The sequence below is a fragment of the Serpula lacrymans genome (genome assembly GCF_000218685.1).
Source record: "Serpula lacrymans var. lacrymans S7.9 unplaced genomic scaffold SERLAscaffold_5, whole genome shotgun sequence".
Classification (NCBI taxonomy): Eukaryota; Fungi; Basidiomycota; class Agaricomycetes; order Boletales; family Serpulaceae; genus Serpula; species Serpula lacrymans.
The window spans coordinates 2,874,406-2,901,600 of NW_006763294.1; the positions used below are offsets into that span (position 1 = coordinate 2,874,406).

Sequence of the window (27,195 nt, forward strand, 5' to 3'; positions counted from 1 at the left end):
AAAATCCACTTTTGCCTGATTTGACCAAATGTGGTTTGATAATACTGTCAGAAATTAGAACATCTTAATAAATCTAAGTGAAACTCAGCCGCTGCCTAAGAGGCTATAGAAATGACTGAGGTATTCCTATACTAAACCCCCTACTACTTATAGTCGGAGGTGCTACTTGCTATAGTATAATGACTCCTAGGAGAACAATGCTGACTAATAAAACTAAGTGAAACTCAGCCGCTGCCCGAGAGGCTGTAGAAACGACTTTATTATTTACCTAAGTGAAACTACAATGGATGTTAGTTTAAGGTGATTTCTAATAAATATAATGTAACATACCTCAGCCGCTGCCCAAGAGGCTATAGAAACGACTAAGGTATTTCTATACTAAACCCCCTACTACTTATAGTTGGAGGTGCTACTCGCTACAGTATAACGTAAGGACCATTTTACTATTTTCTTATCTTCTCTATGTCTTGGTTCTTGAACACTTTCCCATTACACCTCTGGCTCTAGGGCTAGAGGTATCGTTTGCTATCTTACTTCTCATAGCCCTCATAGGCTTTCTTAACCATCACTACCACTTTATATCACAGATTAGAGACTGGGTATCACTCCCAGCCAGCCAGCACGATGGGTAGGGACTGGTAGTAGGCATCTTGCCAACCAGCTTCAAGCCACATCAAGGCCTGGATATACTAATAAACACTTTGATCAGGATTGTACCTCATCATGAGGATACGGTTCCTGAACACGCGTGATAAACACCTATTATTAGTACAATTCTCTCACCCGCTGATTAATCATTCAAAGTTGTACATTTTACGCATGAAGTGCTTAACAAAGTCTGAGGGTTTGTCGAGGTTTGTAAAGAGACTTATCCGAAGACAAGTTCGAGAACATAGTTCTGAGTGGAGGTTTTCCAACGGGAGTTGGTCTTCTTCTGAGTAGAAGTCTGATCTTAGGAGTCTAGCTTTGTAAGCGTAAACTGCGTAGAATTGTATTAGAGAATACTACTGCTATTACATGGTATTTATAATGGAGAGGAATTGGTGATAGGAGTTAGGTCCTATCTAGGGCAGGTCCGTCTGTTCAGGACTAAGTACTATAATAGGTACTGCAAATGCGAGAGGAACAAAAGTGTACGTGAAGGAAATGAGTCATAGGTCCAATGGTATAACCGATGAGTAAAAAGAAATGAGCAGTCCTTAAATGTCCAATAGAGATCGTAACATTACCCCCTTACTTGCTCCGAGTTTCACTGAAATTCGGTACCTTCGCCGTCAATATTGTAACTGTTGTCGTAGCTGACATCTCCATGTAATCCTTCCATCAGAATCCTATCCTCGTCTTCCCTGCGGATGGGACTCCAATTAAAACTATGTCCCGGTGCACGACGGTCACAGTCGGGGCAATAATAGGCTTCGCAATAGTATGTACGATGATCGCTCCAACCGCAGTTTTGGCAGTATGGAGCGTTGTTACGAACACCTTCGTGGTATTTTCGTCAGGTGTTGGATGAGGTGTCGGATTGGGGAGTGGTTGGATTGTCATCTCCTAGGTTGTACGTTCCTGCGTACAACTAATTGATCATGGCTGCATCATCATCTACATTGATTGGGTTGGAGGGAGAGCCAGTCTCAGGCCTGTGCGTTGCGCCAGGCGGACTGCCTTTCTGACCCTTCAACATACGAGACTGCCGTTTTGATGGAGTTCTGGCGGCGGGGATCTGGAGTATCACCTCTTGCCGGCCGCGTCAGGCTCCTCGTCAGTTCGTCAGGTGATGGGTTGGGGCGTTTGGCACTGGTCAAGGTGGAGATGATGGGGGAGACGGTGGTTTTGGGTTCAACCCAATGGAACGGGGACTGGAGTGGCTCGACTCTTGTGAGATCGGGCTGGTTGGGACGGTGGGAATATATTTTTCCTCCGATGGGATGGGCATAGGTCGACAGGTGATGATGTGATAAGTGCGCTCCGGGGTAACACTGGTCTGGTCTGGGTGCGACAGGGACCGGAGGGACAAACCGGGTGGAGGAGTACTCGTACAACCGTCTCGCTCTATCCGCGTGCGAGCTTCGTTTAGCAATGTCCTCCCGCCTGATTCCAAATATTCCTTTGCCGGGTCCATCTGCCCATTCAAGGAGCTCATCCTCAAGCGTCGTTCCAAAGATTCCAAAACTAACTTTTTCATCCGGAGTGCCCGACAGATACTCAAGTCCTGACTGTTGAGCCGCGAATGCTCGCTTTCCAACAAATGTATTGAGTCTATGGCTTTTATGAGTTCATCAGCTATGAGGTCTATGGCAAGGAAGGTATGCATGGAAGAAAGAGCGTGATACGCATGGGGGCAGCGTTTTTCGGTCTCGTAAAAGAGATAGGTATAGGCGTCTTTTGCTGACATTAATTCTATGGCGTCAGTGACATCGGCTTGGTTGTGTTGTTGCCCACGGGCAAAAGACACTCGTTCGTCGGCTACAAGTTGGCATCACCGGGTATCGAGTAGGTGGTGATAGGGAAGCCGGTGGAGTTAGAAGTAGACATGTTTTGTGTTGAGAGACAGAGGATTGTTGGTAGTGGGGTGATTGTCTCTTCAACACAGCTTGTGGTCCTTCTTATAGGCTTCCAATATCTCCACAGCATTGGTTAAATGTTCTTCCGGTTCCCATGAGTTTTCGGAATGAGGGTAATGGTGCTATTTAATCAGGTAGCGGCGCCCACGTTTCTAGGGTTTGTGTCTAAGAATACTTTCTACTTTGTATTCCTCTTCTTCGTTGACCAGATCAGGTGGTGGTCGGATAAAGTTTGGGCCGTGAGTGTTAGTTTCCATATACGGCGTGAAAAGGGATGCGTGGAAAACATTGTGTATCCTCCAATGGGGAGGCAGGGATAGTCGGTAGTTTACTGGGGAAATCTTTTCTTGGATGCGAAAAGGTCCGATGTGTTTCATGTTGAACTTCTTGTATTTGGTAGCTTTTTCTTGCAGGTTGGTGTTCTCTAACCACACCTTTTGTCCTTTGGAGAATCGCGTGAACTTTCCGTTGTTTCTTTTCATCATCTTGCTTCTTGCGAGTTCGTGTGCTTTTAGGGCGTTTTCCCTTGCCCTAAGCAGTTCGGATAATCGTTTTTCCACTGATGGGATATTCGTGGATCTGTGTTTAGTTGGGATTCCTCGGGGTTCATATCCCATGAGGAGGTAGAATGGTGATTGGTTGTTTGTGGAGTGTGGTCTTTGGTTGTGACAGAATTCGGCGGTAGTAAGGTATTTTGCCCAGCTGTGTGGTTGGTTCTGGCAAAATATGCGGAGGTAGATCTCCAGTTCTTGATTGGATTGTTCTGTTTGTCCATCCATCTGGGGATGATACACAGAGGAGAGTGCAGTTTCAATGTTCAGGAGTTTGTGGAGTTCTTTGGATACTTCAGAGGCAAACTGTGGTCCCCTGTCGGATATGAGTTTATCGTGCAATCCGAATCGTTTGAAGATGGAATTGTGAAAGATTCGTGCGGTTTTGAGTGCGTTGATGGTTTTATGACAAGGTGAGAGGATTACCCCCTTACTAAGACCTTGGTCTACCACGACCATTATACTGTCGTATCCTGAAGATTCTGGTAAATCAGTTATGAAGTCTACGGATAGGTACTTCATTGGTTCTGCGGTTTTTGTTACGATAACACAATTTCCGGACATCTCCTTTCCTTTTTATTCTCCGCTTTAACCTTATACTTTAAGTGCCACGCGGCATTTCCCTTTCTCGCGCCGCGTTGCCTTTCTTTTACTTTTAGACTTAACTCTCTCACGCAGTGGAGCTGGCCATACGGGCTAGACCCTATGACATCATCAGCCACTGCCTTCATCAACTGTATAGTACACATGTACAAACAAACCTGTAGTAGTATATATACCCCAATAGATCCAGGAGACTCCTCAGCGAGTCCTCCTGTTGTATACCAACTAACTCACTGCAGCCCAAGGGGTACCCACTCCCCATCTTCCACTACCTTTATAGTGTGTTCCTGTGTGCGCCAGAGTAACTAACTCTTGGTTGTTACAATTTTTGTCAGGCAACAAATACGAAGCTATATAACAAAGCCCAATGTCTGGTCAAGTCTTTCCTGGAAGGCGGTGAATCAGAGTATGAGAATGAAGAGTATCAGTAAGAGCGCAAATCCAAACTAATATTGAACTAGAGAATAATACATCGAGTATATACTTCTCTATATAGTGAACGGCGATGGTCAGACCGAGAAAGGGAAATACTGAGAAAGTGGTCTGACCAGCTAGCTAACCAATAAGAAAAAAGGAGAACATGGTCCGATCTATCGTATTTACTAATCATATGAGAAAATGTATTGGTAAGGGATATATGATTGGCTGTATCAGTAAGCCCATGAGAAGGCGCTGACTCACAACCTTCTTCACTTATCAATATCCCTCCAAAGTATTCCCAGACATAGCACTGGATCGTGGCTATGTCATCTGGATATCTTCTCGAGGATTGACAACAAGTCTACCTCGTTGTAGGTACGATAGAACGTGAGTGTGAAGAGAGAATAAGAAGAAAAACGATAAAAGTAATAAGACACCTGCTGTAATCTCTAGTCCAAGGGCAAGAGGAGTGACGGGGATTGAGTCTGCTAACCACGACATGATGGGAATGCGATAAGAAAAATCGATTCCTCACAGTTTTTGGGGTCTGGTTTGGGATTAATGGTACGGTGGTGGGATGCGTGTTTACTTTCACTTGTTGACAAGTTGCGCATCCTTTCACGTATTCTTCCACTTGTTTCATCATTCCTGGCCACCAATGGGCCTTTTTGATCAACTGGTAGGTTTTGAGCCTTCCTGGGTGTCCTGCGGACAGGGAATCGTGGTGATCTTTGATGATCGTCTTTTGTTCTTCTACTTCGTCAATCAGTAATTTATTCTGATAAAAGAACTGTCCTTCTTCTTTTCTCCAATCGTCTTTCTTCGTTCTTCCTGGATAATTATCGTTTGTGAGCATGGCTTGCTCGATTGTGTTTTCAATTGTTCATGTGTGATACAGGAACGCTGAGGCGGGTATCATTGGTGTGTCATCGTTGTCTCCTTCTGTTTGGACGTATAAATCAGGTCTTCTTGAGAGTGCATCGGGTACCACCATGTGGGTTCCTGGTACGTGCTCCAAGGTGTCATTGTATTGTGACAGTTCCAGCTGCCATCGTCTTTGTCGCGGTGTCAGTTTCCTGGCTTCTTGCCAGTACGTCAGGTTCTTGTGATCTGTCAGGATTTGGATTGTGTGGGGGCTTCCCAAAAGTAAGTGTTTCCACTCTTTTAAAGCTCTCATTACCGCTAATAACTCTTTGTCGTAGATCTGGTAGTTCTTTTCAGCGGGGGATAGTGTTTTGGAGAAAAATGCATATGGGTGCCATTGTCCTTGGTCATCGGGTTGCATTAATACAGCTCCTGTGGCGTGTTTGCTGGCGTCTGCAGCAATCCTTGACGGTTTCAAGGAGTCGGGAATTTGTGTTATGGGGGATTCGAGGAATTTTTGTTTCATCAATTTGAAAGTGTCGTCTTCAGTTTGGGTCCAGTTCCACTTCCTATCCTTTTCTAGTAAGGCATTCAAGGGTCTGGCAAGGTCAGAGTAATGACCGATAAACTTCCTGTAGAAGTTTCCGTAACCTAAGAACTTCCTTACGCCTTTGGTGTCTTTTGGGATTGGCCAATCGCGGATCCCAGCGAGTTTGGCTGGATCCATCGATACCTGATTGTGGGAAACAATCATTCCTAAGTATTCAATGGTTTCCGCTTCGAAGGTGCATTTTTCTAGTTTTAGGAATAGGTTGTTATCGCGTAGTCTTTGTAGAACCTGTCTCATTCGGATTCGGAGTCTTTCGATGTTGGTGTCAAAGATGAGGATGTCATCCATGTATATGATCATCCAACCTTCATTGATGTAGTCTTTGAATTTGTCGTTCATCAGCCTTTGGAATGTTGCCGGTGAATTGCACATGCCGAATAACATGACCGTTGGTTTGAACACTCCTTTGCTGGTTTTAAACGCAGCTTTCCATTCGTCTCCTTCTTTTATCCTTACATTGTTGTATCCCCAATGTAGATCTAGTTTCGTAAAGATGGTGGCTCCTTTCAATTTTTTGATGAGGTCGGGTATTAGGGGTAGTGGATAGGGGTCTTTCACGGTATATGCGTTCAGTTTTCTGTAATCTTGGCACAGTCAGAGTGATCCATCCTTCTTGCCGATGAAGAAGAAAGGGGACACCTGTGGCAACTTGCTCGGCCTGATGTATCCCTTTCTGTAGTTTTCCGTTAAGAACTCCGTTAATGCTTCGTCTTCCTTTGATGCCAATGGGTATAACTTGCAATCTGTTGGTACGAATTCTGGTTTCATGTTGATTGCATGATCATATTCCCGTCGCTTGGGGAGTCTTTCCGACTTCTTTTTGTCGAAAATGTCCAAATACCCTTTATATTCATCCGGGAGGTTATGCTCCTTCTTTTCTCCGTGTATTTGCGCGTGTTCCATTGCCAAGTTGACCTTTAATCGAATCATGGTTCGAGGATAGGGTTTTTGGTCGGATACGTATCTATGAATAGTTTCGTACACGTCTTTGTTTACTGCGGTTGTCCTGATTTTTGTTTCCGTGGTTGTTTGGTTCATCCTGATGGAGTGTTTGTCCGAGTTTGGTAATTCTTTGTCTTTCCAGTTAATGACAGGATTGACTTTTCGTAACCAGGGAAATCCCAGTAATACGTCTTCTCCGTCTAGTCCGGTCAATAGGAACTTTGTGAACCTGTTTTGTCCTCCTGCATCTATCCTCTGATAGGTGCAATGCGTAATTTTTCCATTTTTGTTCATGGTTCCATCAACATTTTTACATGTTATAGGAGTTGGGAGTTTTTGGAGGGGAGTCGGTGTCTGATGGTGAATTTTGTGTCCATGAAGTCGTCTGTAGCTCCTGAATCTATCAGGGCTTTGGTTCTGATGGTTTTCTGTTTCAACGAGCAATCAATTTGTAAAGAGTTGGCATTGATCGTCGCTATTGTTACAGTTGCCATTTTTGACAGTACTAACATCGGGGTAGTCTGTCATTTCAAAAACCCTCGTCTTCTAATTCTTTCATCGCCTCTGTTCTTTGATCTTCTCCTAACTCCCTCCACATCCTCATGATGTTTTGGACCCTGTCTTCTTCTACCACTGTTTTGGTGTCATCTTCCGTTTTGGTTTGACGTACCTTTCTTTCGGGAGTTTTTCCTTTGTTCCTACAATTCCTTCCTATGTGTCCTTTCTCGTTACATATAAAGCATCTTCCCTCTTTCCTCCTTGATTCTTCTTCATCTTTGGTTAATCTTCTGGTGCTAGTGGATGGTCCACTTTTGCGATTTCTGTCGTTCTGTCTTTCTTTGTTTCTGGCGCCCCATGCTCCTTCCGAGATAGCGTTGGCACTGATCCAGTTGGCTTCTAGGTTCGCTACTGTGCCCATCCAGTCTTCGGTGGTGAGTAGTTCCTTTCCGGTGAGTGCCCTGCAAAGGAGGGGTGGCCGGATAGCCTTTTGATAAACCATGATCATGGCTTCATTGTTGATGCCGCTTTTCCCAGCATCTAGCATAAACCTTGAGTTAAACGCTACTGCATTTTCTCCTTGTTCCATCTTCATTTTCATCAAGGCAGCCGAGGCCGTTCCTTTGACGTTTGCCGTTCTGAAACTGGCTGTGAAGGTTTTCATGAAGTCTGCCCATGTGGAGTAGGCATTCTTCTCTTTGTATTTGGTCATCTTGGCTTCGCTCCATGAGGCGGCGTTGCTGTCCTTCATGTAGCTGAGGGCCACATATACCTTTTTCTTGTCGGAGTTGTAGATGGTGTCGTTGATATCAAAGTGTAGATCGGTGGACAATATTCACCTTTGGGCTTTATCTGGGGTTCCATCGAAGTCATTGATTTTCCCAATCATCGTGGGTTTGGGGGCTGCAGCGTTAGACATGGTGTGTGGTGGTGGGATGTGGGATGGAGCAGGTGCGGCGGGGAGTATCTGTGGAGTGGGAGGTGGTATCGGGTTGCCGTCTGCTGCAAACTCTTCAAAGTCGTTCTCGTCGTAGAGGTTTTCTACGGTTACTGGGGGATCGTGTTGTGTTGTGGGCAGTAGCTGTGGGTGGCTTCCTGCGTAGTACTGTAGCCAACGTGTTCTGGCTTCATAGAAAGTGTCTGCTTGTTCTTTGGTGTGGAGTCGGGTTATGTCTGGTTGGGGAAAGGGAGGTGGTGCTGCTATCCTTTCTTGTTGGGATGACGTCGGTGGGGTTGCTGTTTGTGGGTTGTCTGAGCTTCCTCTTGCTCTCTGGGATCTGGTTGTTGGTCGTTGCGACGTCTTGTCGACTTTTTCTTCCCAAACCTAAATAGGTGGGACTTCTGGTTAGAATACGATTCTTTTGTTACGCACAAAGTGCTTAACAAAGCCTGAGGGTTTGTCGAGGTTTGTAAAGAGACTTATCCGAAGACAAGTTCGAGAACATAGTTCTGAGTGGAGGTTTTCCAACGGGAGTTGGTCTTCTTCTGAGTAGAAGTCTGATCTTAGGAGTCTAGCTTTGTAAGCGTAAACTGCGTAGAATTGTATTAGAGAATACTACTGCTATTACATGGTATTTATAATGGAGAGGAATTGGTGATAGGAGTTAGGTCCTATCTAGGGCAGGTCCGTCTGTTCAGGACTAAGTACTATAATAGGTACTGCAAATGCGAGAGGAACAAAAGTGTAAGTGAAGAAAATGAGTCATCGGTCCAATGGTATAACCGATGAGTAAAAAGAAATGAGCAGTCCTTAAATGTCCAATAGAGATCGTAACAGTACAATAGTTGTTCCCTTTTTTCTTATTGGACGATTTATTCCTCAGACCACTTTTCGTCTATTCTCCTTTCGGTCTGAGGAATGGACGGTTAGCTATATAAAGCCTTACCTATTCATGTATAATTCCTTAGTTTTCTATTACTTGATTTACCCGCTTTACTCCTCAACCAAAACCCTTGAGTTTACTTCCCAAGCCCTCTACTCGCTATATTTACTAGCGTCTGTCGACCTCAAAGCTTATTGAACCCCTTACTCCCTGCAAGTGCAGTAGGAGACAGGTTTTGTTTTTTGTTATGGTTTATCGTTGCCTCACATATAATGACTCCTAGGAGAACAATGGTGACTCCATGGAGAACAATGGCTGCTTTGGCAGAGACTGGGTTTATCCGGTTTTGTCACTCCCACTCGAGTGCAACTGTAGTCCCATAGCTTTAGAGAATTTCCAGTGTTTTTCATGAGTGAGGGGTTTAGTGAGAATGTCAGCAACCATATCTCCTGTAGGAACATATCTGATTACTGCCTCTCCTTTTGATACTAAGTCATCTCGGATAAAATGATATTTCCGTTGAATGTGTTTTGTGCGAGCACGGAACTGTGGATCTTGTGTAAGAATGATAGCTGCTTGATTGTCACAGTGCAATGTTGTAGGTCCATTTTGAGCATGTCCAATTTCTTCAAAAAATGTCCGAAGCCATGCAATATGTTGTCCAGCATTGCTCAATCCAATGTACTCGGACTCCTTGGAGGATAAAGCTACCATGCTTTGTCTTTTGCTTGTCCAGGAGATTGCTCCTCAGATGGTGATAAAAACAAAGCCTGATGTTGATCAAGATGTGTCTGGGTCTCCAGACCAATCTGCATCCGAATATCCATAGAAATCCATGTCCATGGAGATATCTGTGCCATCATAATGTAGTTTCATGTCCCTGGTTGCTTTCAGATATTGGAGGACACATTTTGCAGCTTCCCAGTGATGGCTCCTTGGAGCTGAGCTATGTCTGCTTAGTATTCCAACATAGGCAATGTCTGGGCGGGTTCTGAGTATGGTATACATGAGGGAGCCTACAATTGAGAGGTATGGCACTTGATGTCCTTCAATATGCATCTCATGTTGCACAATATCTTCCCCTGGAGCATTGGCGAGGAGTTTTGATCCATGGGCCATTGGTGTCCATACTAGTTTGCAGTTCTTCATTCCAGTACACTCCAGGACTGTGTCAATGTATTGGCATTGCAATAGGGAGATTGTTTGTTTGAACAACCACGTTGGATTTCTATTCCAAGGATGTATTTTGCTTCTCCAGAGTCCCGCATTTTGAATATGGATTCAAGTTTGGCTTTTGTGATATCTATGAATTTTCAGGATGAAGCTCCTAGGAGGAGGTCATCTACATAGACAACAACAAAGCATATTTGTTTGTTGTCCCGGAATACATAGAGACATGTTTCTGCATTTAGTCTTGTGAAACCAAGCTCCTGGAGTTTGCAATCAAAGGTTTTGTTCCATGTACAACCAGCTTGTTTTAATCCGTAGATGGATTTTTTCAACCTCCAGCGGTATCCAGGTTGGATAGGAACACCCCCTGGAGGAAGCATGTACAGTTTTTCTTCAAGTTCTCCATTGAGATAAGCTGTGCATACATCCATTTGATCAACTTCGAGGTTGTACTTTTCTGCCAGGGCTAGAATAATTTGAATTGACTCTAAGTTTGCAATCAGAGCAAAAACTTCCTGGTAATCAAGCCCCTCCCTTTGAGTAAAACCTCGTGCAACAATCCGGAGTTTGTATCTCTCAATGTTTCCATTTTGATCAAACTTGATCCGGAAAACAGGTTTTGATGTGATAGGTTTCACTCCCTTTGGAAGTGGGACCGTGTCATATACTGCATTAATATTGAGACTTAGGAGTTCCTCCTCCAAGGCAGACTTCAATAATTCTCCATCCGGACGTGATAAGGCTTCCTTTAGTGTCCTTGGAAGGTCTGTATTAGATGGACCGGTACTTGCTATTCCAGCAAAGAATATCTCCTCTGTATCAGATGTTTCTTCATGAACCTCAGGAGTGTTAGGTTTCTCCATGGAGTTGTTATGCTGCTCTTTTTGAGACTGTTCCTCATCTAGAGTCCTTTGATAATCTCGGTTTTTGTCTGCAGGACGGGTCTGGCAACTGCTTCTGTGTACTCCTAGGACTTTAGCAGGCATGACTGCTCTTTTAGGAACTTGTGCAGGTACTCCAGGGAGTAGATGCATTTGTGTATTTGTTGCCTCACTCACTCCTGAAGGTGTTGAATGACTCCTCGTAGGTGTTGAATGACTCCTTGGAGATGTTGTATGCCTTCCAGAAGCTGATCCAATGGACAGGCTGTCTAGCTGTATTCGGACTTTTTCCACATCAGCTGGGGCTGTCCTCCCACTGACTGTAACTCTACTTTGGCTTTCCGTTCTGAAGATGGCCAGTGTTCAGGTCTTGGTTGTAGAGACTGTTGTGGAGGGTGTTTTAGCTGATCAGGTGCTCCCACTGCTCTCGGAACGTCTCCACGGAGGTATTGCCCCACTGCTCTTGGAACATTTTCATGCTGATATGGTTCTATTGCTTGTAGAACATCTCCTTGGAGATGCAGTTCCATTTGCAATTCATTTGGATCTCGGATCCAAGGGTCAGGATCATCCTCCTCCAACGCATTTTGGTCTGGATAGTGAGCATTCTCTGGAATGAGTCCCTCCCACTGATCTGTGCTAGGGTCTGTGTCCCAGGGAGCAGTGTCGTCCTTTTGTACCTTTCTGGATTCATTGAGTATGACATGCCAACTGGAAAACACAGTTCATTGTTCAGTGTCTAGGAGTTTGTAGGCTTGCTTTCCATGTGTGTAGCCAATCATTATGGCTTTGCACCCCTTGGAGTAAAACTTCCCTTGCCTTTTGTCTTTTGGAATCAAGGCATATGCTTGGCATCCGAAAGGGCGAAACAAAGTTGGATCAACTCTCCTTTTAAACAGTATTTCATATGGGGCCTTTCCATGGAGTCCTGATGCTGGGCTGCGTGCTGTGATATATGCAGCTGTTTGCATGGCATCTACCCAAAATGACTTTGGGAGCTTGGAATCATGGAGCATAGTGGTTGCTAATGTAGCCAATGTCTAATTCATGTGTTCTGCAATGCCATTTTGTTCCGGAGTATCTACAGCTGTAGTTTCTTGGATGACACCATCTCCTCGGAGTTGATTTTTGAATGCATTGCCAGTATGTTCTCCTCCCCCATTGCTCCGTAGGGAATTCTGTGTACAGTGGAGTAAAGCTTTCTTCTCCCAAATGAGTTTGGAAGAATGTTTGGACATCTTCTTTCCATTGCTTGTATTGTTCCAGTGCTTCACTTTTGTGTTTTAGGAAATATATTCATGGAAATTTGGAGAAATCATCTACAATGATAATCCAGTACTGAAAACCCTGGAGGTTGGTTTGATCGGTCCTCCAACGTCTGTGTGCACAATTTGTATGGGGCGCTTGGCTTGGTTTCCTCCAGTGGACTTGAAAGGTATTTTCTTCATCTTTCCTAAAGCACAAGGTTCACAGAACTCTGGGGTTCCAGTAAGGATGTCTATGTCCTGGAGCTGTCCTTTTGTAACCATCTGTTGCAAGTGGTCTATTCCAATGTGTCCCATTCTCCTGTGCAATAAATACATCTACTGCTGCAAAAGCTGACTCTGGGTTAATTTCAGGTTTTGCTTGGATGTGATAAAGTCCTCGCTTGTGTAAGGCAGTGAGGATAAGTTCTTTCTTTTTTTGAACTTCACAAGCATTTAATCCTGCTGGAAAAAGTGTTGATAACCCCGTTTTAGATAATTTGTGGACAGAGACAAGTGCTAAAGTGAAGTTTGGCACAAGTAAGACATTTGACAGTGCAATATTGTAGTCCTTTTTGCCAACAGTTGCTTGTAGGATTACTGTTCCAATTCCAATGGCATTTAGGATTCATCCCCAAAACTGATTGTCCTCAGAGGACTCAGAACATGGTATGTTCCTGGCTCAAACCAGGAGCGGTGAGGGACCATGTGGGATGTTGCTCCGGAGTCAATGATGATTGTTGTTTTGGTCTTATCGGGTTCCAACACAAGGTAAGCTTGAATGTGTTTAGCAAGTGGCTTGGGAATATGTACATGTTCCAATGCAATATGACTCTGTTCCTCCTTGGAGTCAGATGCAGATGATTGCTCCGCCGTATTTGCCTTTTCCTTCTCTTTTCCTTTATCCTTGTGTCTTTCCTTTCCCTTCTTCTTTTGACCTTTTCCAGCTGACTGAAGTGTTCGACACTCCGAGGTGTTGTGTGATTTGGCTTCTTGGAAGTCACACCACTTCTCCTTGGACTTGAGTGCTGATTTGAAACCTCCAGGGGCCTTTCCTGACTGTTGTGCAACTTCTGCAGTGATGTGGATCTCAACTGCATCAAAAGTAAGTTTATTTACTTCAATCGTGTTGATTACCAATGACTGAAATATTTGCCGTTCAGGAGTGCATGGGAGAGATTGGAGAAGAGCAAAGGCCATGAGTTTGGTATCAACTCCTAGTTTCATTCCAGAGAGGTGTTACAATCTCTATTGGACATTTAAGGACTACTCATTTCTTTTTACTCATCGGTTATACCATCGGACCGATGACTCATTTCCTTCACATATACTTCTGTTCCTCTCGCATTCACAGTACCTATTATAGTACTCAGTCCTGAACAGACGGACCTGCCCTAGATAGGACCTAACTCCTATCACCAATTCCTCTCCATTATAAATACCATGTAATAGCAGTAGTATTCTCTAATACAATTCTACGCAGTTTACGCTTACAAAGCTAGACTCCTAAGATCAGACTTCTACTCAGAAGAAGACCAACTCCCGTTGGAAAACCTCCACTCAGAACTATGTTCTCGAACTTGTCTTCGGATAAGTCTCTTTACAAACCTCGACAAACCCTCAGGCTTTGTTAAGCACTTTGTGCGTAACAAAAGAATCGTATTCTAACCAGAAGTCCCACCTATTTAGGTTTGGGAAGAAAAAGTCGACAAGACGTCGCAACGACCAACAACCAGATCCCAGAGAGCAAGAGGAAGCTCAGACAACCCACAAACAGCAACCCCACCGACGTCATCCCAACAAGAAAGGATAGCAGCACCACCTCCCTTTCCCCAACCAGACATAACCCGACTCCACACCAAAGAACAAGCAGACACTTTCTATGAAGCCAGAACACGTTGGCTACAGTACTACGCAGGAAGCCACCCACAGCTACTGCCCACAACACAACACGATCCCCCAGTAACCGTAGAAAACCTCTACGACGAGAACGACTTTGAAGAGTTTGCAGCAGACGGCAACCCGATACCACCTCCCACTCCACAGATACTCCCCGCCGCACCTGCTCCATCCCACATCCCACCACCACACACCATGTCTAACGCTGCAGCCCCCAAACCCACGATGATTGGGAAAATCAATGACTTCGATGGAACCCCAGATAAAGCCCAAAGGTGAATATTGTCCACCGATCTACACTTTGATATCAACGACACCATCTACAACTCCGACAAGAAAAAGGTATATGTGGCCCTCAGCTACATGAAGGACAGCAACGCCGCCTCATGGAGCGAAGCCAAGATGACCAAATACAAAGAGAAGAATGCCTACTCCACATGGGCAGACTTCATGAAAACCTTCACAGCCAGTTTCAGAACGGCAAACGTCAAAGGAACGGCCTCGGCTGCCTTGATGAAAATGAAGATGGAACAAGGAGAAAATGCAGTAGCGTTTAACTCAAGGTTTATGCTAGATGCTGGGAAAAGCGGCATCAACAATGAAGCCATGATCATGGTTTATCAAAAGGCTATCCGGCCACCCCTCCTTTGCAGGGCACTCACCGGAAAGGAACTACTCACCACCGAAGACTGGATGGGCACAGTAGCGAACCTAGAAGCCAACTGGATCAGTGCCAACGCTATCTCGGAAGGAGCATGGGGCGCCAGAAACAAAGAAAGACAGAACGACAGAAATCGCAAAAGTGGACCATCCACTAGCACCAGAAGATTAACCAAAGATGAAGAAGAATCAAGGAGGAAAGAGGGAAGATGCTTTATATGTAACGAGAAAGGACACATAGGAAGGAATTGTAGGAACAAAGGAAAAACTCCCGAAAGAAAGGTACGTCAAACCAAAACGGAAGATGACACCAAAACAGTGGTAGAAGAAGACAGGGTCCAAAACATCATGAGGATGTGGAGGGAGTTAGGAGAAGATCAAAGAACAGAGGCGATGAAAGAATTAGAAGACGAGGGTTTTTGAAATGACAGACTACCCCGATGTTAGTACTGTCAAAAATGGCAACTGTAACAATAGCGACGATCAATGCCAACTCTTTACAAATTGATTGCTCGTTGAAACAGAAAACCATCAGAACCAAAGCCCTGATAGATTCAGGAGCTACAGACGACTTCATGGACACAAAATTCACCATCAGACACCGACTCCCCTCCAAAAACTCCCAACTCCTATAACATGTAAAAATGTTGATGGAACCATGAACAAAAATGGAAAAATTACGCATTGCACCTATCAGAGGATAGATGCAGGAGGACAAAACAGGTTCACAAAGTTCCTATTGACCGGACTAGACGGAGAAGACGTATTACTGGGATTTCCCTGGTTACGAAAAGTCAATCCTGTCATTAACTGGAAAGACAAAGAATTACCAAACTCGGACAAACACTCCATCAGGATGAACCAAACAACCACGGAAACAAAAATCAGGACAACCGCAGTAAACAAAGACGTGTACGAAACTATTCATAGATACGTATCCGACCAAAAACCCTATCCTCGAACCATGATTCGATTAAAGGTCAACTTGGCAATGGAACACGCGCAAATACACGGAGAAAAGAAGGAGCATAACCTCCCGGATGAATATAAAGGGTATTTGGACATTTTCGACAAAAAGAAGTCGGAAAGACTCCCCAAGCGACGGGAATATGATCATGCAATCAACATGAAACCAGAATTCGTACCAACAGATTGCAAGTTATACCCATTGGCATCAAAGGAAGACGAAGCATTAACGGAGTTCTTAACGGAAAACTACAGAAAGGGATACATCAGGCCGAGCAAGTTGCCACAGGTGTCCCCTTTCTTCTTCATCGGCAAGAAGGATGGATCACTCTGACTGTGCCAAGATTACAGAAAACTGAACGCATATACCGTGAAAGACCCCTATCCACTACCCCTAATACCCGACCTCATCAAAAAATTGAAAGGAGCCACCATCTTTACGAAACTAGATCTACATTGGGGATACAACAATGTAAGGATAAAAGAAGGAGACGAATGGAAAGCTGCGTTTAAAACCAGCAAAGGAGTGTTCAAACCAACGGTCATGTTATTCGGCATGTGCAATTCACCGGCAACATTCCAAAGGCTGATGAACGACAAATTCAAAGACTACATCAATGAAGGTTGGATGATCATATACATGGATGACATCCTCATCTTTGACACCAACATCGAAAGACTCCGAATCCGAATGAGACAGGTTCTACAAAGACTACGCGATAACAACCTATTCCTAAAACTAGAAAAATGCACCTTCGAAGCGGAAACCATTGAATACTTAGGAATGATTGTTTCCCACAATCAGGTATCGATGGATCCAGCCAAACTCGCTGGGATCCGCGATTGGCCAATCCCAAAAGACACCAAAGGCGTAAGGAAGTTCTTAGGTTACGGAAACTTCTACAGGAAGTTTATCGGTCATTACTCTGACCTTGCCAGACCCTTGAATGCCTTACTAGAAAAGGATAGGAAGTGGAACTGGACCCAAACTGAAGACGACACTTTCAAATTGATGAAACAAAAATTCCTCGAATCCCCCATAACACAAATTCCCGACTCCTTGAAACCGTCAAGGATTGCTGCAGACGCCAGCAAACACGCCACAGGAGCTGTATTAATGCAACCCGATGACCAAGGACAATGGCACCCATATGCATTTTTCTCCAAAACACTATCCCCCGCTGAAAAGAACTACCAGATCTACGACAAAGAGTTATTAGCGGTAATGAGAGCTTTAAAAGAGTGGAAACACTTACTTTTGGGAAGCCCCCACACAATCCAAATCCTGACAGATCACAAGAACCTGACGTACTGGCAAGAAGCCAGGAAACTGACACCGCGACAAAGACGATGGCAGCTGGAACTGTCACAATACAATGACACCTTGGAGCACGTACCAGGAACCCACATGGTGGTACCCGATGCACTCTCAAGAAGACCTGATTTATACGTCCAAACAGAAGGAGACAACGATGACACACCAATGATACCCGCCTCAGCGTTCCTGTATCACACATGAACAATTGAAAACACAATCGAGCAAGCCATGCTCACAAACGATAATTATCCAGGAAGAACGAAGAAAGACGATTGGAGAAAAGAAGAAGGACAGTTCTTTTATCAGAATAAATTACTGATTGACGAAGTAGAAGAACAAAAGACGATCATCAAAGATCACCACGATTCCCTGTCCGCAGGACACCCAGGAAGGCTCAAAACCTACCAGTTGATCAAAAAGGCCCATTGGTGGCCAGGAATGATGAAACAAGTGGAAGAATACGTGAAAGGATGCGCAACTTGTCAACAAGTGAAAGTAAACACGCATCCCACCACCGTACCATTAATCCCAAACCAGACCCCAAAAACTGTGAGGAATCGATTTTTCTTATCGCATTCCCATCATGTCGTGGTTAGCAGACTCAATCCCCGTCACTCCTCTTGCCCTTGGACTAGAGATTACAGCAGGTGTCTTATTACTTTTATCGTTTTTCTTCTTATTCTCTCTTCACACTCACGTTCTATCGTACCTACAACGAGGTAGACTTGTTGTCAATCCTCGAGAAGATATCCAGATGACATAGCCACGATCCAGTGCTATGTCTGGGAATACTTTGGAGGGATATTGATAAGTGAAGAAGGTTGTGAGTCAGCGCCTTCTCATGGGCTTACTGATACAGCCAATCATATATCCCTTACCAATACATTTTCTCATATGATTAGTAAATACGATAGATCGGACCATGTTCTCCTTTTTTCTTATTGGTTAGCTAGCTGGTCAGACCACTTTCTCAGTATTTCCCTTTCTCGGTCTGACCATCGCCGTTCACTATATAGAGAAGTATATACTCGATGTATTATTCTCTAGTTCAATATTAGTTTGGATTTGCGCTCTTACTGATACTCTTCATTCTCATACTCTGATTCACCGCCTTCCAGGAAAGACTTGACCAGACATTGGGCTTTGTTATATAGCTTCGTATTTGTTGCCTGACAAAAATTGTAACAACCAAGAGTTAGTTACTCTGGCGCACACAGGAACACACTATAAAGGTAGTGGAAGATGGGGAGTGGGTACCCCTTGGGCTGCAGTGAGTTAGTTGGTATACAACAGGAGGACTCGCTGAGGAGTCTCCTGGATCTATTGGGGTATATATACTACTACAGGTTTGTTTGTACATGTGTACTATACAGTTGATGAAGGCAGTGGCTGATGATGTCATAGGGTCTAGCCCGTATGGCCAGCTCCACTGCGTGAGAGAGTTAAGTCTAAAAGTAAAAGAAAGGCAACGCGGCGCGAGAAAGGGAAATGCCGCGTGGCACTTAAAGTATAAGGTTAAAGCGGAGAATAAAAAGGAAAGGAGATGTCCGGAAATTGTGTTATCGTAACAAAAACCGCAGAACCAATGAAGTACCTATCCGTAGACTTCATAACTGATTTACCAGAATCTTCAGGATACGACAGTATAATGGTCGTGGTAGACCAAGGTCTTAGTAAGGGGGTAATCCTCTCACCTTGTCATAAAACCATCAACGCACTCAAAACCGCACGAATCTTTCACAATTCCATCTTCAAACGATTCGGATTGCACGATAAACTCATATCCGACAGGGGACCACAGTTTGCCTCTGAAGTATCCAAAGAACTCCACAAACTCCTGAACATTGAAACTGCACTCTCCTCTGTGTATCATCCCCAGATGGATGGACAAACAGAACAATCCAATCAAGAACTGGAGATCTACCTCCGCATATTTTGCCAGAACCAACCACACAGCTGGGCAAAATACCTTACTACCGCCGAATTCTGTCACAACCAAAGACCACACTCCACAAACAACCAATCACCATTCTACCTCCTCATGGGATATGAACCCCGAGGAATCCCAACTAAACACAGATCCACGAATATCCCATCAGTGGAAAAACGATTATCCGAACTGCTTAGGGCAAGGGAAAACGCCCTAAAAGCACACGAACTCGCAAGAAGCAAGATGATGAAAAGAAACAACGGAAAGTTCACGCGATTCTCCAAAGGACAAAAGGTGTGGTTAGAGAACACCAACCTGCAAGAAAAAGCTACCAAATACAAGAAGTTCAACATGAAACACATCGGACCTTTTCGCATCCAAGAAAAGATTTCCCCAGTAAACTACCGACTATCCCTGCCTCCCCATTGGAGGATACACAATGTTTTCCACGCATCCCTTTTCACGCCGTATATGGAAACTAACACTCACGGCCCAAACTTTATCCGACCACCACCTGATCTGGTCAACGAAGAAGAGGAATACAAAGTAGAAAGTATTCTTAGACACAAACCCTAGAAACGTGGGCGCCGCTACCTGATTAAATAGCACCATTACCCTCATTCCGAAAACTCATGGGAACCGGAAGAACATTTAACCAATGCTGTGGAGATATTGGAAGCCTATAAGAAGGACCACAAGCTGTGTTGAAGAGACAATCACCCCACTACCAACAATCCTCTGTCTCTCAACACAAAACATGTCTACTTCTAACTCCACCGGCTTCCCTATCACCACCTACTCGATACCCGGTGATGCCAACTTGTAGCCGACGAACGAGTGTCTTTTGCCCGTGGGCAACAACACAACCAAGCCGATGTCACTGACGCCATAGAATTAATGTCAGCAAAAGACGCCTATACCTATCTCTTTTACGAGACCGAAAAACGCTGCCCCCATGCGTATCACGCTCTTTCTTCCATGCATACCTTCCTTGCCATAGACCTCATAGCTGATGAACTCATAAAAGCCATAGACTCAATACATTTGTTGGAAAGCGAGCATTCGCGGCTCAACAGTCAGGACTTGAGTATCTGTCGGGCACTCCGGATGAAAAAGTTAGTTTTGGAATCTTTGGAACGACGCTTGAGGATGAGCTCCTTGAATGGGCAGATGGACCCGGCAAAGGAATATTTGGAATCAGGCGGGAGGACATTGCTAAACGAAGCTCGCACGCGGATAGAGCGAGACGGTTGTACGAGTACTCCTCCACCCGGTTTGTCCCTCCGGTCCCTGTCGCACCCAGACCAGACCAGTGTTACCCCGGAGCGCACTTACCACATCATCACCTGTCGACCTATGCCCATCCCATCGGAGGAAAAATATATTCCCACCGTCCCAACCAGCCCGATCTCACAAGAGTCGAGCCACTCCAGTCCCCGTTCCATTGGGTTGAACCCAAAACCACCGTCTCCCCCATCATCTCCACCTTGACCAGTGCCAAACGCCCCAACCCATCACCTGACGAACTGACGAGGAGCCTGACGCGGCCGGCAAGAGGTGATACTCCAGATCCCCGCCGCCAGAACTCCATCAAAACGGCAGTCTCGTATGTTGAAGGGACAGAAAGACAGTCCGCCTGGTGCAATGCACAGGCCTGAGACTGGCTCTCCCTCTAACCCAATCAACGTAGATGACGACGCAGCCATGATTGATTAGTTGTACGCAGGAACGTACAACCTGGGAGATGACAATCCAACCACTCCCCAATCCAACACCTCATCCAACACCTGACAAAGATACCATGAAGGCGTTCGTAACAACGCTCCATACTGCCAAAACTGCGGTTGGAGCGATCATCGCACATACTATTGCAAAGCCTACTATTGCCCCGACTGTGACCGTCGTGCACCGGGACATAGTTTCAATTGGTGTCCCATCTGCAGGGAAGACGAGGATAGGATTCTGATGGAAGGATTACATGGAGATGTCAGCTACGACGACAGTTACAATATGGACGGCGAAGGTACCGAATTTCAGTGAAACTCGGAGCAAGTAAGGGGGTAATGTTACAATCTCTATTGGACATTTAAGGACTACTCATTTCTTTTTACTCATCGGTTATACCATCGGACCGATGACTCATTCCCTTCACATATACTTCCGTTCCTCTCGCATTCACAGTACCTATTATAGTACTCAGTCCTGAACAGACAGACCTGCCCTAGATAGGACCTAACTCCTATCACCGATTCCTTTCCATTATAAATACCATGTAACAGCAGTAGTATTCTCTAATACGATTCTATGCAGTTTACGCTTACAAAGCTAGACTCCTAAGATCAGACTTCTATTCAGAAGAAGACCAACTCCCGTTGGAAAACCTCCACTCAGAACTATGTTCTCGAACTTGTCTTCGGATAAGTCTCTTTACAAACCTCGACAAACCCTCAGACTTTGTTAAGCACTTTGTGCGTAACAAGAGGTATGAATCAATTGTCTGGATTTTCGTAATGTGGTCCTGGATAGGTGATGTCCCATCCCAGGACAATTTGGTGAGTTGCTGGAATGAATAGAAGGCCAAGGCAATGTTGGACATCTGATGGAGTGAAACAAGTTTATCAAATAACTCCTTGGAGCTGGTGAGGTCTCCAGTCCTCCTCATTAGGAGGGCATCAGAGATGTGGTCCTGGATGATTCCATGTGCCTTCTCATCCTTAAGTATCCAGGTGATTTCAGGATCCTCTGAGGAGGTGGGCTTTGCTGGTGAGGGCTTGAGCTCCTCTCCAGTAACAACTTGGAGAACCTTTTCCCGACGTAGCTTTGAGATGATCCGGAGTTTCCATATCTGGAAATTATTGGGTCCAGTGAGAACTGGACATGCGGATGTATCGTGTGCTGTGGTCATGGTTCCAAGTTTGCTGTTTCAAATGAGAATTATTTCCTGCATAGCTTTTGCATCACCAGAGCTCATAACCTAATAAATCTAAGTGAAAACTACAATAGATGTTAGTCTAAGGTGATCTCTAATAAATGTAATGTAACATACCTCAGCCGCTGCCTAAGAGGCTATAGATGTTGGCATATCCTGTTTATGATACACTCACATCCTATCATTTTATCCTTTTATTTCTTCATTTCCATACACCATTCTTTCATCTCTACTTGACCGCTTTTCCACTACATTACATAAGCTCAAAACTTTCCCACACTTATTCCAAAAACTCGTAGCACTCTGCCTTACACAAACCTCAGTCTCTTGATTATAAGACTGAGGTATGTCTGGTTATTTTACAGTTTACTTTATATCATCATACTCACTTTACACTATTAGAAATACTCTCTTTTAGGTATATTATCCTTCAATATCAGTCTCTTGATTATAAGACTGAGAAATACTCTCTTTTAGTCTTCTCATAGCCTAACAATAGAAATGACTGAGGTATTCCTATACTAAACCCCCTACTACTTATAGTCGGAGGTGCTACTTGCTATAGTATAATGACTCCTAGGAGAACAATGCTGACTCCATGAAGCAGCCATTATGCTCCATGGAGAACAATGGCTGCTTTAGCAGAGACCGGGTTTATCCAGTTTTGTCAGGTGACACAACTTTTCTTTCTTCTGATTCTGATAGCTTTCTTAGCTGTACTTCCATATGAAGTGATTTTTCAAATGGCCTTGCATCCTCTGCATCCTGGATACACATTCTTCAGAGGGAAACATTTCAGGAGAAGATGGATGCAAGTTGCAAGTATGAAGGCCCTGGGGATGAGTTGAAAAAATTCACGGAATAGCTGCCATATTCAAGTTGTAGGCAGGTGGATTTGAATAACGGGGTGAAGAGGGAACGATGAGTTGACATGTTTACAAGAGCCTAAGAGGTTGACAACCTCTATCCTATCTAAGCCATCACAAAAGTTTCCTAAAAACTGGACAAATTATATTGACTACATGTGATGATCATTACTCTAACTATAAACAGTGAAGACGTAAGATGAACATCGTGCTCATTCCGACATTCCTCGCGTGCTCCAGTTATCTTCAGCAAAGATGGTCACCGTCATTCACTGTATTTCCCTCGGAAGTCACAGTAGTCAGACTAGGTGCATCCGAATGGCTATGGATGATCTTTGACGATGAATGGTTCTAATATAAAAAAACAAAAGGTTCAGCATCCCCTCAAAGAACAACCCTCTCCAGCTTACCGATAACCCCAAGGCGACCTCATGTGAATCGGTAGTGGTCTGCCGTGACGAATTAATGACATTGAACTCCAAAGGTTGTCTGATGCGAGTTGTAAGCTGAAGAGATGTATTGATAACTTTCGCTTTCGCTCGGATACTTGCACGTTCGTTTAGCCTAGAATCGGAAATATCAACAGTCACTCATAGGAGCGTCATGGAAATCGAGTTCCGATGCTCACAAGATCACTGCAATGAACATTTAGCATTACGCCTACAATAACTATGCAAATAAACAAAATCTCACGCATAGTGTTTACATATATAGTGGGAACGTTCATATGGACAGGCAGCCTTGTCGTTCCATTATACTGCATGAAGACACGAACATATATAATAAGGGATGACATACCAGTACCAGTAGGTTTCTCCTACAAGCCAGAGGACGAGACATGTGCATTGCGTGGACATGAGGAGTATTCCACGGTTAAGCACCAAAAATTGTATCGATCTAAGGGTACCTCTTGTCCTGTAACGCACGCATCAATCATAATTCTCGTCCAACCAGCGGTAGAAGATACAGGGCATTTATGTATTTGAAGTATTACTTGCCTTTTCAGCCCTGTCCCCTTTTGATCGAGAAAGCGCAGCATTGCGGCCGTTGCAATTATATCACAAATTGTCGGCACAATGAGAAGTAAATCAGTCATGACCTACAAATTTCAGCAAGTCAGAAATCCACAATACAGATAGTGCGTAAACCGTGCCATACTCCAAAGGCTCTTGTGTCAGTATACGCAAGGTTTGAATGACACGCTAACATGATAGAAGTAGCTTGATTCATAGAAGTTAGTGATATCGTCATCATATCATTCATGATGTAACGACCTACCGATCCCTAAACCTAGAAGACAAAAATCAACGAGTCCGTTCGTTAGAACTAAAACATATAATGTGACACTTGCCAAAACCAAGAAGCGCGAGAAAGGCCTAAGAAAAACATAAATATAACACTTGACAAATGCCTCTGAAAAACAGACTAACTATGACCGAAGCCACTATCCAACCCTTCCTATTGACTACGTTCTACATAAACAAAAGCGTTTGGCGCTACCAAGCGCAATAGACATACCTGTGTAGATTTGGTGAGCGAAGAACAGTTGTACCCTATATCATTATCAGTAAAAATATTGTGGTAAGACTGTTGTAGGACTATGCACAATGTCTGTACGAGGCTAAGCGCGACAGTCTCTGCACTATATTCCCTACATTGGGCTTTAGCGAGCGGTTGCAACTGTAAAAAAAGGACATAACATGCCATGGCAAAAGCGCAAGAGCGGCCGGGTTGTCATAGTTTTCAGCCTAAACGAAACGTTCCATAAACGCTGAAATCCTTGATAACAAACTGGAAACCTACCAAGTAGAAGTAAAACAGCTTGGCTAAACATAGCCAATTGAATGCGTCGACAATACTATAATGAAGATTCGGGTAAGACATGTAGTGTTTTCATAACGCATGTTGCGCACATGATAAATGATACCTGTCAGACTGGGGGTAAGAGTGTAACTGCATGGAAACGAGAACGTTATTCACCAGTGCTTTTACGGGCCACCGATCGTTGTAATTATGAAAATAATAATAGCTTTGTACGAACATACACCCTATAAAACTTGCAAGATGTCAATCATCATGAAGGAACGAGAGCGATAGACAAACTAACAGGGTCGCAACAAGAAGCCCTGCAAGAGCGATACTCCTAGTGAGCTCGATCACAAGAATTTATATTCAATGATAAAGCCATACCCCAGTAACTGTATTCTACGTATTTGACCTGTGATTCCGAAAGCGAGGACATACGGATATTTGACTTCTAAAAGTGAACAAGAGAGGCGAATATTTAGGCTGTTTCTTTCGGTGTGCTGTAGGGGACGAGGACCTCGAGAGAATTGCAGTTGATAAAACAGCTAAAGTTAGTACTCGTTATATACGTTTAGCCAAGCGCCCCATCTGCCAGGTAACAGTACCCGTCTTCTACAATCCCATGATGCGATACTGTCTCATCATTATCATACCAGCATGAGTAAACAAGTTGCGGGGAATGCAGGAGCCGGGGTCGGATTGTTCCTTTGTTCCTCGACACTCCTGCACAATATTGTCCAGGCTCGAATGCGCAGTGTATTGGTATAATGATAGTGAACAGGGGTAATTCCCGAGGCCCATCTGTAGATACCCGTTAAGTCAGACTTGAACACGACTCACGAGTGGTGAGTTGGCAGTAGAGAGTAGGCTAATGTAATGTCATTGACAATAATAAGAAGTTTCTAAGAAAGCTACACTTAGCAGAAGTCACGTCAGCCTGTATCTCCCCCCTACTCTCTCCCTTCTTCTCGCCTTCACATTACCCTCCATACAACACAACCACAAATGGCCTTACTACCCCTCCCCAAAATACTCCTGTACTAGTACCTGCTTCCGCAACCTCAGCAAAACGCCTTCCATTTCCTCCCTCGTCGGCAGTTTAGGCGGGAGCAGGTCCTCCGGGGAAAGAAAGGGGATGTACGAAGCAGCAGCTTGAGCGTGGGCGAGATGTGGGCTTGTCGTAGCGACCGTTTGTGAATTTGTGGTAGCGGTTGGAGATGGGTCTGATGTGTTTGAAATGGACGCTTTTGAACGCTTCGATGATGGATCCGAGACGCGCGTGTCAGAAGAGGCGGTAGACATAGTGGTATCACCATCTTGATCTTGATCTGAGGCTTTTCGTTTGGCGGAGGCCGTATTTGGTGGTGGAAGTGGGGGCGAGTCCGAGGAGGAACTGATAACTTTTGACTGGGTAGATCCGGGGAACTGTGGGTGTGGTTCGCTGGTAGGTATTCCAAGGATGGTCCACACGTGAGTGCATGCTTCTGTCCATTCTGAATTCAAAATATGTCCAAACATCAGTTTGACCGTATTTCGACGAGACAAGGACAAATGGCTGTAACGAAAGAAAAAGATGGGAAGTGAAACGAACATACCTCCTTCCTCTGCCTCCCTCTCGAATGCAAGCAACTTGCCGTCTCCCTCGTCAAGGTCCCCAAAATACGCGGGGCCATGGTTCATGAACTTTTTGTAGAACGCGAGAGCTTGGTTTTCCTCGTCCTCCTCTTTTTTTCTGCTCTCAAAGAGCTCGCGGACACCAGGGAGGTCTTTGGCGCGACCAAAGTATCTATTAGAGGGGAGAAGAAGATATGGATGAGCAAAGCATAGACGATGAAAGGGGGGTACATACTTGTATCCTTTCGTCCCTGGTACTTCTTTCCCATCATCGTCGAGCATAGCGACGTTCCGCCTGTAGTTGGCACCACCCAGAGCGACGATCTGGTTCTCCCAATGTCTCTTTTCGCGCATGAGTTTGTTGATCTCGTCGTTGAGGTCGCGCACTTCGTAGTCCGTCATACCAGCTGTATATAGTGTGGGGTATTATCAGATGAGCTTGACAGAGGACGAATGAAAGAGACGCACCGTCTTGAATCTTGGACACTTTCCTGCTTATCTCTCTGAGTATCTCACCTCTCCACCGCTCACACTCTCTCAGACTCTTACATGCACTGGCCATCTTGGGTCTACGGTCGCTCCTGGTTCCAAGCCCAAGCTCTGCTGCCTGCGCCTCACGAAAGCGGTAGAGCATGGATTGTGCTTTTTCTTCATTTCTAGCCTGGGGTTGGCTTGTCAGTGGTTATTCAGAGTTGCGAGGGATGCTAGGGATGTGATATTTACCATGTTTGCTCGTTATGGATGAGGTCTGCGCTGTATTTATGCAGTTACCTTTTAGCTGATTCCAAGTTCTGCCAACTTGGTTCGGTCAAAGGTGTAAATTCAAAGTCCGTCCAGGTGTTGACGATGGCTCATACAACTCTGAATCACACATGTCGACTCCAGCGACGACTCGGATGTCTGCATAAAACACATACTTATCCAGTACTGTCTTGGATACTATAAGGTCAACAAAATGAAACACTGATAATGGCGGCACATCCATTCCTGACCTCTTAGTCGTAATATTACTTCCGGCGCAAAAGGACCACGTGCTTATC

General features: G+C 44.6%; 7 protein-coding genes across 7 annotated transcripts; 3 read left to right on the forward strand and 4 right to left on the reverse strand.

Moving 5' to 3' along the window:
• Positions 1-1,961: 1,961 nt before the first annotated feature.
• Positions 1,962-2,213, forward strand: SERLADRAFT_386353 (uncharacterized protein; the record flags this gene model as incomplete). Its single annotated transcript, XM_007317075.1, has 1 exon — positions 1,962-2,213. A coding segment is annotated over one exon (252 nt), but the record flags the coding sequence as incomplete, so codon positions are not given.
• Positions 2,214-13,474: 11,261 nt separating this feature from the next.
• Positions 13,475-15,361, forward strand: SERLADRAFT_436788 (uncharacterized protein; the record flags this gene model as incomplete). Its single annotated transcript, XM_007317076.1, has 5 exons — positions 13,475-13,520; positions 13,651-13,808; positions 13,857-14,341; positions 14,426-15,141; positions 15,204-15,361. The coding sequence occupies 5 exons, from the start codon at positions 13,475-13,477 to the stop codon at positions 15,359-15,361; spliced, it is 1,563 nt and encodes a 520-aa protein (XP_007317138.1).
• A 2,196-nt stretch (positions 15,362-17,557) lies between these two features.
• Positions 17,558-18,073, forward strand: SERLADRAFT_386354 (uncharacterized protein; the record flags this gene model as incomplete). Its single annotated transcript, XM_007317077.1, has 1 exon — positions 17,558-18,073. A coding segment is annotated over one exon (155 nt), but the record flags the coding sequence as incomplete, so codon positions are not given.
• A 1,943-nt stretch (positions 18,074-20,016) lies between these two features.
• SERLADRAFT_386355 (uncharacterized protein) lies at positions 20,017-20,268 on the reverse strand (the record flags this gene model as incomplete). Its single annotated transcript, XM_007317078.1, has 1 exon — positions 20,017-20,268. A coding segment is annotated over one exon (252 nt), but the record flags the coding sequence as incomplete, so codon positions are not given.
• A 1,019-nt stretch (positions 20,269-21,287) lies between these two features.
• On the reverse strand, positions 21,288-21,845 carry SERLADRAFT_436792 (uncharacterized protein; the record flags this gene model as incomplete). Its single annotated transcript, XM_007317079.1, has 1 exon — positions 21,288-21,845. One exon carries the CDS (start codon positions 21,843-21,845, stop codon positions 21,288-21,290), a length of 558 nt encoding a protein of 185 aa, XP_007317141.1.
• A 1,035-nt stretch (positions 21,846-22,880) lies between these two features.
• SERLADRAFT_464644 (uncharacterized protein) lies at positions 22,881-24,177 on the reverse strand (the record flags this gene model as incomplete). Its single annotated transcript, XM_007317080.1, has 8 exons — positions 22,881-23,086; positions 23,146-23,299; positions 23,364-23,370; positions 23,429-23,475; positions 23,534-23,834; positions 23,894-23,956; positions 24,086-24,111; positions 24,166-24,177. The coding sequence occupies 5 exons, from the start codon at positions 23,590-23,592 to the stop codon at positions 22,982-22,984; spliced, it is 372 nt and encodes a 123-aa protein (XP_007317142.1).
• Positions 24,178-25,389: 1,212 nt separating this feature from the next.
• On the reverse strand, positions 25,390-27,093 carry SERLADRAFT_464650 (uncharacterized protein; the record flags this gene model as incomplete). The annotated part of the gene is made up of 5 exons (XM_007317081.1): positions 25,390-26,034; positions 26,137-26,327; positions 26,391-26,562; positions 26,624-26,816; positions 26,879-27,093. The coding sequence occupies 5 exons, from the start codon at positions 26,879-26,881 to the stop codon at positions 25,556-25,558; spliced, it is 1,038 nt and encodes a 345-aa protein (XP_007317143.1).
• Between the last annotated feature and the right edge of the window lie 102 nt (positions 27,094-27,195).